This window comes from Apteryx mantelli, chromosome 4, assembly GCF_036417845.1.
Source record: "Apteryx mantelli isolate bAptMan1 chromosome 4, bAptMan1.hap1, whole genome shotgun sequence".
In the NCBI taxonomy this organism is placed as follows: domain Eukaryota; kingdom Metazoa; phylum Chordata; class Aves; order Apterygiformes; family Apterygidae; genus Apteryx; species Apteryx mantelli.
The window spans coordinates 72,577,307-72,598,057 of NC_089981.1; the positions used below are offsets into that span (position 1 = coordinate 72,577,307).

Sequence of the window (20,751 nt, forward strand, 5' to 3'; positions counted from 1 at the left end):
TATTGTGATCAATTTACCATTTGTTGCCTCTTCTTTACTTTTTCTAGCACACAAGTATTGGGGAAAGCATCTTCCCTTGCTGGATACCAGCCAGGGAAATTTTGGCTTAAGATGATCAGAATAACTTGAAACAACTGTGCTGGAATTTAAAACATCCAGTTTATTCAATGAAGACTTCTTCATGAGAAAAAGAATCCCTGCTCCTCCTTTTCTTATTCTAAAGAGAGAATTGTCTTCAAGAATTATTCTGCACTCTGGTCTTAAAACCCAAACTGGAGATGCCTTAAGAATGCCCCATGAAGCAGAGTGCAATATGGCTTTTATCTTTACCCCAACAATCTGATTGAGTCAGTCTTTCTTTAGCTCCACCCAAACACAAACACAAAATTCAACAGAAGCTCTTGCTTGAATTGCTATCAATTGTGCATGTTTTCAGCTTTATCAAGTATACAAATGCTTTGAAATGATGCACATGAATGTAAAACCAATGTTTCCAATGCTACTATGCAAAAAAAAGATAAAAGGCTTTCTTTGTAGATGCTGATAAGCAAAAGAGATTGAAAGTGGGAAGCAGACTCCACATATTTGGCCAGAAAAGCATACAAGATTGAAAGATGAAGCCTAAGTGCATCTAGAAGTAACATCTAAACCTTATAGGCAGGCTTATTTTGAAAGTTCAATAACCATCAAGACTGCTGGAACAGAAGATGAAGATAGTTTATTAGTTCAAGGAGTTCTGGTTAGCATACTAGGAGCCAAACTGCAGAAATGCTTTCAGTTTTATTTTAGTCTCCAGGCTTTGTGTCCGTATTGGACTACAGAATCAGCTTGGACATTACCTAGCTGACATGCCTTGCCCAGCAGAACCTCACTCCTGGCTGGGTAACATGGGGAGCAGGGACTGTGAACAAGTCTGTTCCTTTCCACCTAGGTACCCAACCGTCTGGGGTTCCCATCCACTCTGGCACAAAGCTGGTACCTCAAAATAACAAAAACATGGGGAGACTGAGAGGGACAAGAAGGGAAAGGTGAGTATATTCACATCTAATTTTCAACATTTTTACCTCAGAAAATCCTTTTTTAAACTACCTTACAGGAGTAAGCTGTGCAACTGTACAAGAAAGGAGATTCTGGGTTCCCTCTGTGTCATCCCTATTTCTTTTCCTGCTACTTCTCACAGAATAGTTTTAGTCCTTTGGAAGCAGCTGTCTGCTTTACATTTCAAAGCCAGAGCTTGTTTATTATAATACCAAGATGGCCACATCTCTCTGTCAACCCCCTCCCATGTGAATGAATGAGCTTTTTTGAGAAAGATGTCAGGTGATATCTCCTTGGGTCAAAAGTCCCACAGTCCTTCCAGTTTGACACAGCAGGGCTGAGATGTACTGAAAGCGCTGACAGCCACAGTACAAAGCATTGTCACATGCAAGGCTACTGTGTACTGATGCTCTTTGGACGAAGTCCTTGCAGCCACAGAGAATATTAATTTCATTCCAATTACTTCCCTCCATGCTTGCACACTAGTTCTGAGACAGAAATTAAAGTGCAATGAGTGAACATGCACCATACTTGCAGTGAGTTAATGAAACATCTGTTTGCATGTGTTCTTAGTGGAAAGAGGATGCACTATCAGCCAGGGAGACTTTTGCATCCAAACACTCGAAGGGTTATTTGCAGTGGCTAACAGCAGGCCTCTAACTCAGAGGCTTAAGTGATGTGTCCCTGCATAAACAAGGGATCCTCAGGTGGATGATTTAGAGCCCTTAAATTAAAACCAGATTTTTCCTTTCACCTTATTAGGAGCTTCAAATACAGACAAAAGGTGCCTAAAATGGAGCTGCAGTAACAGTCTTCTCCTTCCCCTCTGACCAAAATTGCTGAGAAAAGTAGGCCAGATAATAGTGACCATAGTTTCAAAAGGGGAATGCCTAAAGTTATACATCTAAAGCTATTTTCAGGCACTTTAACTGGGTGGCCTAATTTTGACAAGTCCTGAGCATGCAGTACTCCAGAAATATATGTGTTTCACACCTTCCAAAACCAAAACCAGGCTACCTACTTCGGCATCTAATTGCAGATACCCAGTTTTCTGCTCAACAATAGATCTACAGCATCTATTAAAACAACACCTAGGAACATTGCTTGGCATCAGAGACTTACTGTATCAGAGTGTGTATATGAATATTTGAGGAAGGGGTTCCCATCCTGAAAAACATGACATCTAAAGGGAAAAGACAAGCAGACAAGCATCAAGAAAAGGAAGATGCACAGGGCTGACCTGCTGTGCCCAAGGTCACGCAGCAAGTCAGATCCAGTGACGAGCAGAAAAACCCAGAGTCCCAAATCAAGTGCCTTATGCATTACAACATGCTGAGCTTCTCTCTTCTGGTCACAGAAGATATATGCAGCTGTTCAAGAAGTATTTCTTTAATTATGAGAAAGACAGAAAGACAGACAGACAGAAAGACAAGAATCCAATTAAGAAATTCAGAGAAAAAAAGAATGGTGCTGTGCTCCATTCCTTGATATTCCTGAAAATCAGAAAGCAGCACACACAGCAGCAGCATCTCATAATATAGTAAACAATCAAACATAAATGGTTTCAATTACATACTGAGATGAAAATATAATAGCTAAATGGTTTTATATTGTTTAGCGTGTCCTCAGGGAATAGTTCCTGTACTTCAAAGAAGGCTGTTGAGAGAGGGAAATTAAGGAGTAACAACTTAGTTCACACAACAAAACTGTCTTCTAGGGGAACCTTATGAAGACAAATTTAACTGCAAATCTAAAATTTCTACAGGAATTATTGAAGAATCTAAGAACAAGATATTAAAATCATGAAAAAAATCCACATGCAAGTGATTAAAGAAATGATCTCCAGGGTCTGCAATACTTAAGTCCAAACACTATCCCGAGAAACCTGTTAGTCACTTGAGACAGAAAAGGAAGCTGAGTTATATATGCAAATACTAAGTAGAGCAACTAGTGAACAGCATGTTTATCTCAGTTCTGGTTTTAATTCCTTCAGCTTAGATTATTACTTGTAAGATACGTAGGGAATTTTAAAACCTTTTAACCTTTAAACTAAAAATGCAATGTAAAAAGGCTAGATCCCTAAGCCTAGTCACAGTGATTATCTACTACCATCTTAAGCATAATTTAAAAAGTCAGATCTTGAAGTTCTGTGGCTGCAAGATCACAGCTTTAGAACATGGCATCAGAGAATTTAGTTATTTTTCAAGAGGTCAAAGCTTGAAAACAGCTGAGACAGCTCCAGCCACACAATCCCCTGTTAAAAATGAAATTTCCATTAAATCATGCTCCTAACCTTTCACCAAACATTAGAGTATCCAATCTAGAGCATTTTGATATCAGAAGTCATTCTTCACAGAGAAGTAAACAAAGCAGCACAACTGGTGAGAGAACTCGACTGCTACGCCAACAAAACTTTTCAGTGATTTATTTTGGAGAGACCTGCCAGCTATGTAGGACACAAGCTGGGAATGCAAACTATTTTTTAAAGTCTTTTGAAAAAGACACAGAAGTGAAGGTTTCTGAATGACTAGCTCTTTTAGAGCTTGTGTGCAAAATAACAGAGAACAGGAAAGAGGAAGTCACAGCCCAGATCAGACTATTTCTTCCAAAAAATAATCCACTAAAATCAATGCTAAAGTACCTCTTACTAAAATTCTTAGGTGAGACTCCCACTTCCTTGTAAGGCTGGAATCTGGGAAAAAAAAAAAAATCTCTACAATTCACCCAAACAACTGCTAGTTGCATGCTGGCACACTGGGTGCAACGTGAATCTGCACCCTTCCGCAAGGACTGTCTGGTTATAGTGTCAGTTTAGGACCTGGAAAGTTCATGTTCATTTCCCTGTTTTGCCCCAAATTGCATGTACAGCTCTTGCCTATTTATATGTAGTTCTCCTCCACCTCAGTTCCTTCAAAGGCCACAGGCTACGGTAATAGAGACAAAAAGCATGCCACAAAGCATTTTTCCCACCCATTCCACTGAGGCTAGATCAAACTGCTTATCTTTTAGACACTGGACTCCATATAGAGCATGCTACAAGACTTTCGGTATGCCTAATGATTTCTGGATACCCCAGTTTTAGATACTTCAAATGGGAACTCCTCTTCCAGGAAATATTGAGAACTGACTGTTGAAAGGACAGGTAAGGTATTAATTTGGACATCTAAAAGATAATTACTTTTAAAATCAAACTGCTTATAGAATGCTGAGCCCTACTGCTGCAGATTGCGGTCATCTCAGGCAAACCTGATATTTTCAAAGATGCAGCTAACAGACGCAGGAGGCTTCAGCGCTGTGCATACTGGAGTGAGCAGAGCACATGCTCGTATTCCCTTTAACCAAACTGATGCATATCTTTAATTATACAGTTCTTCTAAGATCTACAGAGCTGACATGAAATGTAAAGTGAAGATCATAAAGACAGACTACGCTACACTTCTAGTTACTCTACACCATAATTCAAACATAGAGGTGATGATCACCTATATCTAAAACTGGTCTCTAAGTGTGACATTGAATTTTCATTTTAACGATTTTCCCAAGCATAAGATTCTTCCCCACACAAATACTCAGCCCTCTAGATTCAAGACATTCCCTTGGAAGAGATAACCTCTTGCACTGAACTTAACCCATCACATCAAATTTGTATCTTGTGATAAAACAGGCTGTCTAGTTTCAGCTAAATACTACAATATTGTTCTTGGTAGTGACTTCCATTTTGAAATGGAAGAACAAAAAAATGAAGCTCTTAATACCTCATTCTATTTACAAGTGTATTACTTCTTGTTTGAGTTTTCTAAGTGCTCACGGTCTTGGAGTTTCACAAGACAGTAGCAAAGCAGAAAACCCAATTTGGCATGTGAAAACAAGGAGGGGAAAAAATACACCATGCTGTCTATAGGGACCTCCCTTTTTTGGTCTCCTCAATCTCTCACTGCAAATCATTACATGCAGGAATACAGAGACTGATCTACTTAGGCCAGGCCAGGCCAACAAGTTAGCCAATTATTCTGCTCTCTTGAGATTTCCCCTGCTAAATACAAAAGCTAAATTCAAGGTTTCTGTCATGGTATTTTTGATGATGAGATAGAAATAAGCTGAGATGTAGTTACAGAGGGGGATATGGCCACCTAACACCGCCATGGTCGGTGAAAACTGCTTTCCCCTCCCCAATTCCTCAATTTTATTAACAGCTTCTCTTCAAAATGTCAGATTTAACTGAATCCAAACCTACTTTTTTTTCCTTCTTAAGGACTTATTCCTTTTTCTCATTGGTTTGACCAGAGGAGGCTGAAATGTGTGCAAGACAAATTACTTGCAAAAACCGTATGCTCTCCTGAGCATATTGTTTCCATAGAGACAATAATAATATCAATAACAATAAAAAATACTGAACCTCTCCACTGTCAGAACAAAAAACAACCACTTCTGCAAAGCACAGGTTTCACTCAGAACTTCTCTCCCCCTCACATACACTGCAAGAACCATTCCAAAACAAAATCCTTTAAAACTAATTGAACATTTTCTCCTAAAGAGATTCCAATGCATAAGAGAGAGGTGTTGCAAATTATTAGTCTTATTTTTATTTTTACATATTTGAGAGGCTCCTAAAGACACTACTTTTGGGGCCAGGCGGTAGGCCTATAAATTCACATTTACAAAAATACAAATTGACAAGCTCCTTCTCTGCCCGTAAAGACAAGGATAACACAATCATAATGGTAATTGCAACACCACCACATTAGAACATAGTTCAGAAAAGCAATTTCCCCAAAGTATAGTCAAAGAGTATAGTACAGTTACTTTAAGAGCTGCTCTAGATTTAATCTCAAAAGACAAGAAATATTTCAAGAAACAGCTGCACTGTAGTTGCTAAATACTAGCTATCATTAGATACTATCAGTGAAAAGATGCATAAAAAAAGTGTAAAATACCAAGTGTTAGCAGTCTCCCTCCCCTTTTGTTTAAGGGCAAGCAAGAAAAAACCCTTAATGTCAAAAGAATAATACGTTAAAGTCTTTAGATCAGCACAGAACCTAATCACATCAGGTTAGGATGACAATAACAGAAATAGAAAGGGAACTAAAGACCCTAACTTAATTAAATGGTAAGATACCAGAACCATTCAGGCCCAAAAGGGGTGTCCTTCCAAATATCGGCATACAACTCCAGTGATGCCAATTAAAGAGAACAGTCTACATCAGGTAACTAGCCAACACCAGAAGCGCCTTTATGTTTCTTTCTAGCAATTAGCTAAAGCAGTAAGATTCCAGTATTTCTGAAACATCTTAGCTCACTCTACAACTTCACGTCTTGCAGTCCCTTCCAGAAAGAATTTTTCTTTTTCCATAAATCTCCCCCAAACTCAGGCCTCAGGATTTCCATAACAAGCTGCTAAGTTTGTACAATCATGTCAATTTACCAGCAGACACAAAAGAAAATGTTTTCCAGGAAATTTCTGGGAGTGCTCACTGTAATAAATGTGCTCCCCACTAAGCCCACATCATATTTTAACCAGATCCAAACCTCCTTTTTATACTTTAAAAAACAAGAGCATTGGATTCCAGAGGACAATCCTGTGACATAGGAATGTTTCAGTGTTTGTGCTCCCATAGAGAGACAGAATGCAAGGGGCTCAAAACCACTATTTAAAATGACGTGTCCACCCCCAGAAACCAGCTGCTGCTTTCTTTAGAAGTCCCAAAAAAGTCTTCTGGGAGAGCAGGTGATTGGCCTACCTTGCATGTATGCCTCTATTTGCCGAATTAGCTCATAAGACTTGGATCGGTCCAGAAGTGTCCGAATAGCTGGAAGAGGGTCCAGGATAATGGTTTCAGGGTGAGCATCAATATATTCCTGCAGAACAAACAATGGAGTAAAAAAATGGCATTAGGTTGGCTGAAGCGTGTGAAAAATACTGACTTAAATACCCTAATCAATCTCTAGTTTCTCTTCAAGAGAAGGCAAAGAGACATTGGCAATGCAGGAAGTGACCAGTCTAGACACTGACATTTGAAATAAACACAAACATGACAGCTAACTGTTTTAGGATGGCAAACTCCTCCTGTGGACACACCATCAGCAGTGAAACCTGTGCTGCAACCGCATCGTCTCTGAAGGAGCCAGTGGCAAAGTGCCACAATAACAGCTGTGAGCAGGGCTGAGAAAAGCAATTAGGAGAAGAAAGATGACATACTGCTATCTTGGGGTCAGCCTTGCAATTGCATTGAATTACTGCACATGAACATCAAAACTGTCTGAGCTGAGCTCAGAACTAAATCTGGGTTCTTTAATGTTGTTATTATTACTGTCCTCTAACTGTGCTGAACACAGTGCTAAGAGCTGCACGATAAGGGCTGGAAATTGTTTGGCAGAGCTGCGGAGACTGCTGCTTTAGTGTGTCCTCCTGGAGTTTTGAAAGCATCCATCTTGGTACTTCTCTAAGCTCAGACTCTCCTCACCTAACTACAAGAAAAAAAAAGTATCCTTATGGATCTTCATCTTGGTAACTCAGTTCCCCATTCCCTGAGGTCATGACTGCACTGATCTTGGCCATGAACATATACATAGCTGCCAGATATTGCAAGATAAGCTGGGTTCCATTCCTTCATCCTCACCCCAACCCTCTCCCCATAAAATCAGTGGGCTTAAATAAGCATCCATCTTACCCACCCAAAATCAGACAAACATTTCCAAAGTTAAAATCTGCCTTTGTTTAATGCAACTTCCCCAAAACATCTTTGCATTTCCATCATTTCTTCAAAAGCATTTGTGCAAATGCATGGTAAATGCTTCTGCAAGTGACTACTTGCATTAAACCCTATTTTCCCTATGCTGGTTGCTTCAGAGAATGAACAAAACTCTGCAAGATACTCAGAAGTATGATGAGGTGGCCCTGGGAGACGCACTTTGCTAGATACTGAACTGGAGGTAAAAGAATGGAGATTATCTGTTCCCAGCAAGTGACTTTGCCCAAACACTGACTGGCGGAGTGGGTTGGGTTTATTGTTTTGTTTTGTTTTTTTAAAGCAGTGGCAAGTTGTTGCTTGCTGTTGACTAAATAGTCTGAATTGATGGCTTGCTGAAAAGGGGTTATTCTTTTGAGGCTAAGAGGATACAGCATGGGGGTTTAGCGAACTCACAGCATCAATCACAGCACATAAATGGCTTTCCTTCACAGGGCCATGATGCACAATTCAGTGGCAATACATGTGCCTGACATATAATAATCCCTGCAGAACGTACAGAGCAAATTCCCCAAAGACATGCTTAACTGTGCTGCTACCTGGGAAAAAGGAGGGATAGAGCCTTTTTCTGAGTCGGTCATTGAGACTGTCAGATCCAGCTGCTGGGTCTTACTCTTGCAAGCAGTGACCCTGGATAAAAAGCCCCTTCTGGCTTGCTGGAGTGTGAGATGGGTTCATTTCAAGTCATTAACACCCAGAACATACAGAAGGTAATATTCATTAGTCTGCTGCCCCCAGCACATCCAGAGTTTCAGGCAGAGAGAACAGTTACCGACAAAACCAGGCACTGTCATTGGAAGGTACCAGAGACTCGGTCAGCTCTCAAACACAGAAAAGATTTATCTGTTTTTAAAGACAGAGTAACTTGTTACCTCAGGCATCTTAAGCAAATACATCTGTGTTTCTCTACACACATGCCCTGTTCACACAACAGCCAGAAGACCTCCTACGATATGAGGATGTCGCAGTGATTAGGGCGCTAGCTTGAACTTGCTGATCATGAAAGTCTGAGTTTCAACATACCTGAAGCATAACAAGACAGCTCTTTTGTCTCTCCCTGCATCAGCTTAAAAGACAGGAAGCTAACAAATTGTGCAACTTCATCAGCATACTGGGAGGATGAATGTATTAAAGACAGCAAAGACCTCAGCCAATACCGTGGTGTGGAGCCATGTAAGTACGTGGTTCTGAAACGTGAGCTCAGCGGAGGTCTGACAGCAAACATCCTGAAGTCCTTCTGATGCATGTCCCTGCTCCTCCTTTCATACTGTGGTGATTTCCCCTACCCCCCTGCCTTCAGTGGCCTCTGGTTCTGCGCTGAATTCAAGCTCCCCATCCCCTACTGTGCACATCCTCATCATCCCCCTCACACATTCATTTCTCCTGTCTTTGGCCTCCATCTCCTTCACATTAGTGCTTACACTCACACCGACCTCCAAGGAGTGAACGATCTTTCCCTCTCCTCTAGTCCCTTATCCACCCTCCCAAAGCTTACTGATACTCAGCTCAGCATTAATGACTATTCCTCACTTTCCTGTGTACTTGTGTGATCAATGTATTATGCTGGTTCATGTTACTCTAGGTATTTCCAGAAGGGGCCTTACCTTTTTGTGCTTTCTGTAAGAGACTTGATGGTGCTTTATTTGTAACGATAGTAACTCTAAACCGATTAAAAAAAATCATCTAAGCCCTAAGCTTGGCACAGCATAATGAAGTGGAACAGGAACAAAAGCATGCTCCCGAAGCAATTTTATATCAGGCAATACTTCAATAGAAGCAAGCATCTAAGCTGACTTTCCAGTGACCGACTTCTCTTCCAGCTGCCTTAAGGAGACTACAATGAACTCTAAGGCAAATGGATAAAATACCAATGCACACAAAGGTGGGGGCTGTTTTCCAGAAGCCCTTTAGAGTCTGGAGAACTTCAAGGAAATATTCTAAAGTTAAAAAAAGAACCTCACAGAGTGTAAGTAGACAGCCCCTTCAAACATACACAGGAGCCTGAACACAAGCTTTCTTTATGAAGAGAATAGCAAATTTCTTGGCACCAAACCCATTTCAGTTACCATTCTCCAGCTATCCTTCTTTTACAAGCTTAGGCACTCAGGCAGCCAAAGGGCACAGGGATGGTAAAACTCAGACTGTCAGCACAGAGCAGTGAAGATCTGCATCATCTGAGTAAAGAAAAGGACTGGGAGCAGAAATAAGGGTATTCTGGAGCTAATCTTCTGGGGATTAGCTACAAACCTCTCATTTTAACTGAATCCAGAAAAGGCTTCCCTTTTGAAGCAAAGTCTCTCCGTGTAGAGCAAGGCCAACATATTTTCATAGGCTATCTCTATTTGAGCACAGCTAGTGGTAACCCCTGAGGATCGACACTGTTTAAGAGACATGTGCATCAAAATGCATTCAAGTCCTTACAACTCTGAATCTGTTCTTATGGTATTGTATAGCCCTTGGATTTCCATCACAAAGAGTTAGCTCTGCATTTCAAAAGCAGAACCATCAAGTTGCAGAAGGATACCAAGACAAATCACCCAGTCCCCCTTGGGCATGTTACTTTGCCAACATTATCCCAATCTCCTCTACCTCACTCCAATACCTCACCAGCGCATGCAAAAGAAAGAGTTCCAATACCTACGCACAGAAGAGTACTTCAAAAAAAGCCCATACCAAAAACACCCTAATTAATAATATTAATTAACTACTAATAACTAATACCTAATTCCCATAACAGGAAACTAGAATAGGAAAAATAAATTTTGCCTGATTCACTGGAATAACTATGGTACCATGTAAACATTCATTCTTTCCTGGGAACTGCTGCTCATTCAGACAGCATATTTTACTGAATATAAGATCAAGAAGATCACTCAACAGGCTGGAAAAGTCCTGATGTTGCCTAAGTAGCAGCGGTCTTCCCACAGCACAGAATGGCTTCCCCTACCAGAAATACGGACCTACGGATGACCACAAAGGGGTTGAGTCTAAGAACTGTGATGGCGCATGAGCTACTACAAACACGAACTTGAAAAACAGAGCAGATGCAGAAGAAAAACAGAAACACTGAAGCCAACAGATAGGTTTAAAGCAAAAACTTTCAATGTTCAACTTATCTCCGGTCACCCCAACAAAACAACCTTGGATTTACCAAAGACTGGTATCCAACAGCAGATTCTAGCAATCCAGGCAACAATCTGGAGGATATTTAGGCTTCCTAACAATATTTTGAAAGGGCTCTGTCCCTGGGCTGCAGTTCAGCTTGACCCAGACAATGTCTATGTTTTCCTCTTTCTAATCTTTGACATAACAAAAGCAAACAAGAAAAAACAAGGACTTTTTAGCAGATCCTCCTTTGTTTGTATTCCAGGCTTGGCGTTCAGTAATGCTCTGTACCAGCCCTACTACTGGCAGAAGGCCAGCAATGAAACTTGAAATCAAAGAGAGACTGAGTATTTCATGTTCCCTATTAAATAGCTCTGGATATAGCCCCAAGATTAAAAAAAAAGCTTTTTTTAGAAACATATGTACATATGAGAATAGAGCTGTTCGTCGTTCTACCCAAAGGTAGCTAAAATATACATACTTTTAAAAATATTTTAACAGAAATTTGATACCATATCTATTGCAAATATTAGGGCATTAGATGATAAGAGATACTGAATGACTCATTGAATTGATTTTATTACTACGTAATATAACTTCCATGATTTTTGTTTAATATTAAACAGAAGTTCCATAGAAAAATGTTAGCAAATATAACAGCAACTGTTTGTATGTACATTTTCCTGTGTACAAAAACATGAAGATGACTGTTTCTAACAGCAGACCAATATTTTTCAAGGGGAAAAACAGATGTAAAGAGACACAAACTTATCTAAAGCCACAGATAGAGTTTGCATCAGATTCAGAGTTAAAATACATAAGTTCCTTTTTCTCGTCTTGGACATAGATGCTCTTTTTGATGAACATTTTTCAAAAGAAAAAGCATAGGCAAGCTGGATTTTGAACATACACTGATCTCACATTTGTTCATCTCTCTAAACCTGAAAGAGATTCCTGCGATGGAGGGGAAAGGAGGGGGGTGAGGGATTTTCTCTCTTATTTTTCTGTTTACTCTGCATGTGAAAGCAACTTTCTGAGTAGTCGCCTTCCCTGTTTTTCCTTCAAGAGTCAATCAAATTTAGTTTTACAAACACCTACCCATAGGAAGCTATCTACCAGTTAGCACTTGAAGGACAGGCTTTTAGTTAATTTTGCTTGCTTGTGAGGCTCTTCCAACACAAACATACGAGAAAATTGTTTTTCAAATGGGAAAAGCACAGATACTGGCCTATGAATTCAGGCACAAACAGACCATTTCAGCTTTATGTCCCATCCTGTGCTCCCAAGAAGAAAAAGATTACTTAGTTTTGAGAGTTTCTTTTGATTTTTCTCTTGCCTTGTTTCAGCAAAACACGTGAAAAGAAGTTTGAAATGTGTATTTTCCACTCGCTTGGTCTCCAAGGGCATGTATCACCTTCTTGAAGCCAGGACTTCTGATGAAAGCAATTAGTGCAGCAGGAACAATGCACCCTCCCCTTCCCAACCCCTAACTCCTTTCCTTCCAAAATGTCCCACTAACTTTCCTTCCTCCTGGCCTCAAACCCTTCCAAGGAAGCTTAAGGATCAAGAATAGAAGAGCTCTTCCTGGAAACCCTCAGAGTAGGAGAGCCAACAGGAAGAGATACAGTGGTGCTGCAGAAGATGGGTGGTGAAAAAAAGAAGTAAACATTTTAAATTTACATCAACCTGACAGCAGAAGCCTGGCATAAAAATAGCTTGTTATCTGTCTTTTCAATAAGGCTAATGCAAAGAGAACCTTTGCATGAAAAGTTCTGAAGGACAAATTAATAACCCTATTGATTTTCCATCACTTGAACCATCATTTTGAATGGAACAGACTAATAGGAAGCTGCAATGAATAAAGCTACTCAAGCCTCCGTATAGCTATGACAGGCAGCTGTTCAGAGGATATTTTGTTCTATGGGAGCAAAACAAATTCCTCTAGTCAGTGTCCTACACAAGTCAAAACAGAAACATATTCACTTTTCAATGTCATAAACTTTGTCTGGAAGGCAGGAGCTGTGGTAGCCATGTCAAACAGTACTCCAGTTCAATTTTCTTCCTTTTAAGAAGGCAGGAATTGAAGCATCAGCAAGTGAAAAGGAACCTTGGGGACTATGCCTCTTCCCACCTGACTTCTCTCCCACATTCCTCTGGTCAAGAAGGAACCACCAAGGACTATAACAGTATTTATTAGACAACAAATAATCTATGTTCAATCAGCCTAGCCTAGCACTACTGCGGGTAGGAGGGGAGACTAATTATCGTCTCTACCCTCCCCAAAATAAGCGTCCTATGAATCAAATGGAAAGATTTCTCTTCTTTACAGGGTCATGTTCATACACTTCACAAGATGCCACGTGAGATCTTTTTGGCTTTGGAGAAGATCACTGGATAGTCATCGTTTAATCTTTAATGCAACAAAAAACAACTTGCACCTGCCAATACTCTCCTGTGGAATTGCAGTCCAGACCACATCCAAAGGGCATGAAGACCTCAAAGCTTAGCCCTAAAGGTCGTCTTCAGCTAAAAGCCCACTAGCAGCAGGCAGCTCCTCCTTGCCATTTTCAGAGTCTGCTTTAACAACTATTTTTTACAAGGCAATCAAGAACAGTCAAACAACAAGAGAAAAGGGCATGCTAAGAGGCTTCCTAATCTATTGGTACTCTGCAGCAGACCATAGCACAGTTTTTCACAGACTCCAGAGAGCAAGCACACAGACTGATGTAAATGGGAAGCCAGTTTCCTATTCAGCTCTTGCAGGAGATGATCTAGGCCTCTACAATACAGCTCTAAAAAATAATTTTTCCAAAGGTCATAAATGTAGCTTGGCGGATTGTTCCTCCTCTCGCAGTCAAGGATGCCTTGCACTCTGCTTCCTGGAAGACAGCTTTATAGAGACAACAGTAAGACAGGTGTCAGGTTTTACCTTGCTGTTACATTTATATCCAATAGCAGGAAAATTAGCATCACAAATTTTTGACTGCCTGGTCTGCTCAAGATCATCAGAATTTTTTAGGTCAATTTAATAAACAATAATGGAACCAAACTATTTCCACTTGCATGCAGGTGCCAGAAGTACCACAATGCTTATGCTAGGTCACACACAGTACAAGAGGTTCTCCTGCAAGGTTGTCTCTTTTCTAAGTTGCTCATTGATTTTAGTTGAAAATAAAATCAAACAAAACAAAACAAAGAAACACTTTATACAAGTGGATTATTACAAATTATTTCTTCTAGGGAACACACACCTCATCTAATTTCCAATAGTTCTCAATAACCCTAAACAAAAATAATATAGCAGAGACAGAGATGGGCAGTAATCTCCCCTGCATCCAAAATGATGTGAGAGCATACCCTTCGAACACACTCTGGCATGTATTTCAACACTGCTAGAACAGTCCACTGCTCTGTCAGCTTGTGGATACAAGTTTTACCGGCCAGTCAATGAAAACTTCCTGCATGCAAGCGACAAGAGGCTATGCCCAGCTCAGCCACATATGTATACCAGAAGCCCACAGCCTAGTTTCACTGAGTATAGGATGTCATTCAGAAATGTGCTCAGATGGGTCCCTGCAGTCTTTGCTAGAAATCTTCTCCTGTTTTGGAAGGTGCTGGGAGAGATTACAATTCCATATCCACAGTCAGAAATATATATAGTCCAGGAAAGGAAATGTACATTCTAGTTTCACTACATTACATGATTGTGGACAAGTCATCCACTCTGCTGTGCTGAAGAACTCCCTATCTGTGAAGAAAAAGGATTACATCAGACATCAGAGTGACTACTGTAACCTGCTCTGTAAATCAGATGTAATCATAACTACTACAAATTCATATCAGAGCTCCAATCAGAAACAAAACAACCAGGTTTACTTTCCTATGACAGCCATTCTTAGCTGCCATAAAGAGTTCTTCCTATTAATCTCAAAAGGAAGTTATTACCATTTTCTCTAATTTACAACTTGCAAAAAAAACCCCCAAAATCCAGCACACTTGGGGATGGAAATGGGATGGGCAAGATCATGTAATGATGATCGAACCACATCACAGAAGCCCCTTCTAATGCTCTATGCATTATGTTGCACTTCTATGCAGGAGGATGACATTATCCTCAAAAAGAATAGATACATTAGATAATAAAGTGTTTACTGAACAACCAAGAACTAATGACGGGGAGAGAAGAAAGAACATCAAGTTCTCCCCTAACATTCTTGGCCTTTTTATTATTTTCATTTGCGGTTAAATTTAATATTCCTAAAAATGAAGGCCTTGAAGGTACTAGCCAGCCGGATCCAAGCATTTCGCAACAAAAATTGGACAAGTTTTTTAGTGCAGCCCTGCAACAGACTTTCTAGAGCCTGTCTGGCCAAAGCTTGCTGTTGTGAGCCGAGCGATGCTAAACTGGAACTAGGCAAAATGTTCAAAAGGGAACTGTTTCTGTTAAGAGACTAAAACTACTGTCACCTGCAACATGAAACGAGCATGAAAATTTAGAAGAGTCCTCAAAACGCGAGCAGGATTGACTATTTGTCCTCTGCACAGAAGATGTCAATATGAGATAATACTCGGTATCCATAGGGTGTTCTTCACCCAATTTATTTCCTTCTTATACCAAAGCAGTTAGTTCAACTGCATTTACCAATCAAGTCAGGAGACAGGAAACTATTTCTTCTCCTTCTGACTTGCTGAGACACTTATGCTCAATTCCATCTGTCTCTCCTATTTGAGCTCCAGAAGAGAAATATAAAGACTATGTTATTGCAGACAGTGGTTTTCTAATGATTCACTTGCTTATTGATTAACAAATCCACAGGCAAGTAAAGGGTTCTCTGGCTTACATGTTGCATATATATCAGATCTGGGAGCAATACCGTTGCTTTCTACAACATGTAACACATGATCCAACTGTATAGTATTAGCAGAATAAAAGACTTCAGATTTCCCACCAACCTACTACAAATCAGCTTCATAAGAATCAAAGAACCACTTTAACACTGATATTTATGGGAAAATTATGAAGTCCTTTACCAAGAAAGAGAGACTCATTTATGAAATGGAGACAGTGAGCTGATGCACAGAAAGACATAAGCATTCTACAGCAACAGAGATGGGAACAGACCAGAGAACTGAATTTCAGCCTTATTATCTAGTCTCTGGATTACAGTTATTTCTGTTTTGGTTCACTGTAACCTAAACCTGTTCTAGCCTAACCTGCTTCCCATTTGCTCTCTGTTATTCTTAAAAGGCAGCAGACAGGACTGCAAAAATACCTAAGGAAACAGAATGCTCTTGTGCTATGTAGACTTTTAAAACACTTTATCACTATGTAAATCCTACAGAAAGAATTTGACATCCTGTGTCAAGTAGTATGTACCTCTGTCAGTACTCTCCATGACTCCCTGAGATCAACGACTGCTCTCACCTCTACACATTAGTCAACATGTTGCAAGAAGCATATCCCCAGTCCAAATCAATGACCTGATAGGTCACCCATTACTTTACATGTTGCATGAGATTAAGGCCATATTGCTAACAAAAAATTCAGGCACATGAAACATGAGAGACAATGTTAACACAGACTAACCTGGAAATGAGCATGGGAGAGAAGAACTGGGACAGGAAACATTAGCTAGCATTAAAATTGAGATTTGTCTGCCCCAGATCTTAAGGGAATGTTTCTTGCTGATTTCCTTTTGTAGTCCACTAAAAAGAAAGATCTATGATTTCCAACATTAACAAAGGTAGCAAGAGCTGAAGCAGAGTGCTATGAAACAACAAAGCATAGGAATAAACTACCATGTCCTCTTTAACTTGGGTCACCTTGAATATGACAACACTCTTGATTTATTATTTCTAATGGGAGAGGAAGGAGAGGCAAGACTGAATTGTTGAACCTGCACACAAGGCTATACTTGAATAGGAGATAAAGTAGGATTTTAGGGCAATATGAGTTTTCTTGTTAGCTTTTCTTAAGGCAATGATTTAAAACTGTTCATAACAAGTTGCTCCAGTGTTTTTATAAAGAAGGAATTAACTAGCCTGAGACATGCAAGAATACTTGAGTGAATTCACTGTAGGACATGGACATCACATCTTGGAAAAGGGCAGTTGGGACGATATAGAAGCGCAGTTCAGTGCCTCCGAACTTTGATCGAGGGCACAACTCGACAGGTTTGCCATTCAGGAATGACAGAGAGGCACGTACATTAATAGATGGCAGCTGCCTGCAGGCATATAAATGGGAGGGGTCACAGTGCCATATACCACAGTACACAGGATTTGAATACAATATATTTCTCAGCTGTTCTGAAATGAAGCAGCTCAAGTGAGATTTGTCAGCAATAGTGAAAGCTGTAATATTGTCCAAGTAAGAACTCCCCTATAAATCAGGAGTCTGCAACCTTTTCCGACTTCTGTATGTCTAAAAATTTCCACTGGGAGTGTGGACTGCTGCGGAGAAGATGTAAGCCTCCTGGGAGTAGGCTTGTTTTTCTTCGTTGGTTTAGCCGATCCCTTCATGATAGTCAACAGACCCCCTCCCCACCTGCCCCCCACTCTTCCTACAGTCCAGGGTTCAAGAAGTGTGACAGTGAACAACCATTAAAAATACACTTAAACCAAAGATCAATTCAACCAACCCAGAATTCAGGTTTACAGGCTAACATGCTTCAAGATGGCATTCCTGTAACTGCAGTGAGCTCTTGAGACTAGCAAAGACAGTACTAAGTATGCAGGTCAGGCTTACCCTATAGGGTTAAAAACAGCACCAAATGAGGAGCTGGTGGAATTGAAGTGCTAAAGAAAGCTTAAATATTGTGATCAAAAGATCAAGGTGGTGAAACTGATGCCATCACCCATGACAGTAGCAAACAAATTTGGTGACCCAGATAGAAATTTATGATTTCAGGGAGTTTTGCCATACTTTCAAACACGGACTCCTGTCTCCTTCCCTCCAGCATACACTTGAAGAAAAATGTGGAAATTTGAGATCTCTGCAGTAAGCATTTGTGTGCTGAAACTAAATTATATTTTACTTTCTGAAAAAATGCAAACGGCACTATATAAAATACCTTCTTCCCAACAAAAGCTTAGAAAATGGAAACAGTATCCCCACATGTTTCTTAATATTATGCTGTATTAGCTGTTATATGTGAGTTTGGCCTCCTGTATTAAACACTTATCATTTCTAAAAGTTTAAAAAAGTAGTTTCATTTCAAATAGTCTGTGGTTAAAAAAAATTATTTGTACTTATTATTTGAAATAAGGTATTTCAACTTACAAGGTTTTGAAGAATCTGAGAATTTTAGGAGAAACTTTGGTTGGGTTTGGTTCTTGTTGAGAGGGGAGTTGTTTGTTGTTTTTTTTTTCCCCTATATCAGAAACTGTTTTAAATAATTGTTTATTAGGCCCTTGCATCTCTAATAAGGTTATAATTCTTCTGTTCTATGCACTATCAAAAAAGATACAGGTCACTGAACTAAAGAATAAATATATATTACTTATCTCTCACAACTCTCAGAATCTAGCACACATGCTCATTCAATAAAAAATTTATCATTCTCACTGAAGTTTTCTAACTTAAATAGCTTTAAAAAAGAAGCTTCAAGATTTAATCCATGCAAAAATAATGGATTAAGTTATTTAAATGGTAACAAAGGTACACAGAATAACGTCAAGATATCATATCATCATTACTTTAAGAAATCTATGAGGGCAAGGGATTTAGCTTTAGCTGGTCATTTTACCCCTAATGGCATTCCAAGCGTGCAGCAGCTGTCACGCAGACAAGAGAACAGCCCATTCAGTTCTCAGCCAAAGCTAAGGCTCTACCTGCAAAGTACCCTACCCTGCTTCATACTGAACTTAGCCTTCATAGTTAAATGCAGCCTTAGCAAAATGCCTCCTCTGTACTTACTACTTTTTTCTCCAGACCTTAGATACCTGAAAAGCTAAAAATGCATGACCTTAAGCTATTGAATACAATGTGCTGACTAAGTGAAGTACTTATTGTATTAAAAATATTCAACATTCATTGAAGGAATAAAAGAAACAGGTTTCAGATATTAATTGCGCTGCCACATACTAATTGTTCCATAACTGCTTGCAGAAGTTCCCCATCAGCATATTCTCCAGGGGACAAGGGAGGAGCCACACTATTATACACAGTTGTTATCACCGTGCATGATAAAACATGGCCTTCAGGAATGCACGCAACACGGTAAGGACTGGGAATCAAGCTTTCATGAGTTTTAATCAGGTGCAACCAACTCAACATGTGTGTCCTTTCCCCTCTTTGGTTGTCAGTTTTTCCCATCTATAGGATGGGCGGATTGTGAAAACAAATTATTTAATGGTCAAAATACTGAAAGACTATGAGCACTAGCAGACAGCCCCTGAAATCCATCGCAATCTGTCTAGTTTCTTCAGTCACTTACAAGTTTTGAGTGCTGTGGGTAGTGGACGCCTGCACTACTCAGCAATCAATATTCAGAGAACTGGTGCCAGAGGGCCAGACCCTTAAGTCAAACCTTTTTATCTCCTGTGCAGGTTTGAATAATACATAGGTGGGAAGAAGTAGAAAAGCTTTGTAACTAGAGTAAAGAGATTATTTTCTCCATGAAGTGAAATATTTTCTGCATTACTAGTAATACAATATTAAGTAGAGCAAATAGAATATTATTACCCGAGAAAGCAAAGTTGTCAAAATTGCACAGCTTATGAGAGGTTTTTCCATCTGAGGCAAGCATATTTCACAAAAGTCTGAAAATATTTTATTTAATTTTGCTTCTCGTTGAAAGAGAAGAAAAAAAAAAAAAAGTCCTTCATCAAAGTCATACACTAGAAACAAGGCCTTCTAAAATGGTGAGTTCATCAGCATTCAGCCTACTGAGAGGAATCCTTCAGAAAAAACACTTCTGTGTATCACTATGCCCTTGGCTTAATTTCTGACCTACAGTGTAAACCTGAGGGGGTGGGGGTGGGGGAACAGGATTCTCAGCACTAGAGGACAGAAACACTCCCAGCAGCCTTGACATTACAGAAATCAGCATTCCAAGAATGGGGAAGACTAGATAGGGTTGGCCCAGGTTAATTTAGTAGCTTCTATCGTAGAGAGATGCACAGAGAACTCTGCAAACGCCTGCTCCTCTTCATGGATGGCACTGCTGCACTCAAAGTGACAGCAGAAAAACGATGGGTGGGAAACTAGCTATTACCTAGCTTACCAATACAGTGTAAAACCTATCCAAAGGTGCAAGTCCATCTCAGACTGACAAAACTATTTTTGTCAGAGCTCTCAGCTGCACAGCAGCACTGTGCCAGAGAGCTCTTTTCAAATGTCATTAACTACACAGAAAAGAGATCGAATTGGCTGCACCAAATTCACCTTTCTGCTGAAATGCAAAAGGGCTAAGAACCACTTACCTGGAACCTGTGAACCAGCTCCAGTGACTGGCTGTCATTCTGGTCTGCTTCGAGGATGACATCTGTCAGTTTATGTATGATCACATCCAAAGGGCCCTGATCTTCAATCGGTTTGGTGAGGTCAAGCTGAATGAACAGAGAGAAACCTTATATTAATATATGGAGGATCTGAGCTCTTGCTTCTATCATTGTTCCCACTGTTTCAGTTCAATCAGGCTGTTTCCCCAAGGTACAAGGTGATGCCCCACACTGAGGGCATTTATTTTCTATACCACCTTTATTTTGGTATGTTACTATAACCTCGCTCACCCAAATCCCTGAGAACATGCATTTCATTGGCTGTCAGACCAAAAAAAAAAAAAAAAAAATTTTTTACCCAAATGTCTCAGCAGGTTAAATCTAATTTCTTTAAGGAGCAACAAAGTGATTGCCAAGC

At 39.9% G+C, this 20,751-nt stretch overlaps 1 protein-coding gene across 1 annotated transcript in view; it reads right to left on the reverse strand.

The window, feature by feature from the left end:
- ITPK1 (inositol-tetrakisphosphate 1-kinase) overlaps positions 1-20,751 on the reverse strand; it is a 160,568-nt gene that overhangs the window by 59,622 nt on the left and 80,195 nt on the right. Inside the window, exons 4-5 of the mRNA XM_067296961.1 lie at positions 20,316-20,441; positions 6,777-6,894 (exon numbers count right to left, since the gene is read on the reverse strand). Coding sequence (XP_067153062.1) covers positions 6,777-6,894; positions 20,316-20,441 — 244 coding nt within the window. The remainder of the gene's footprint in view (positions 1-6,776; positions 6,895-20,315; positions 20,442-20,751) is intronic.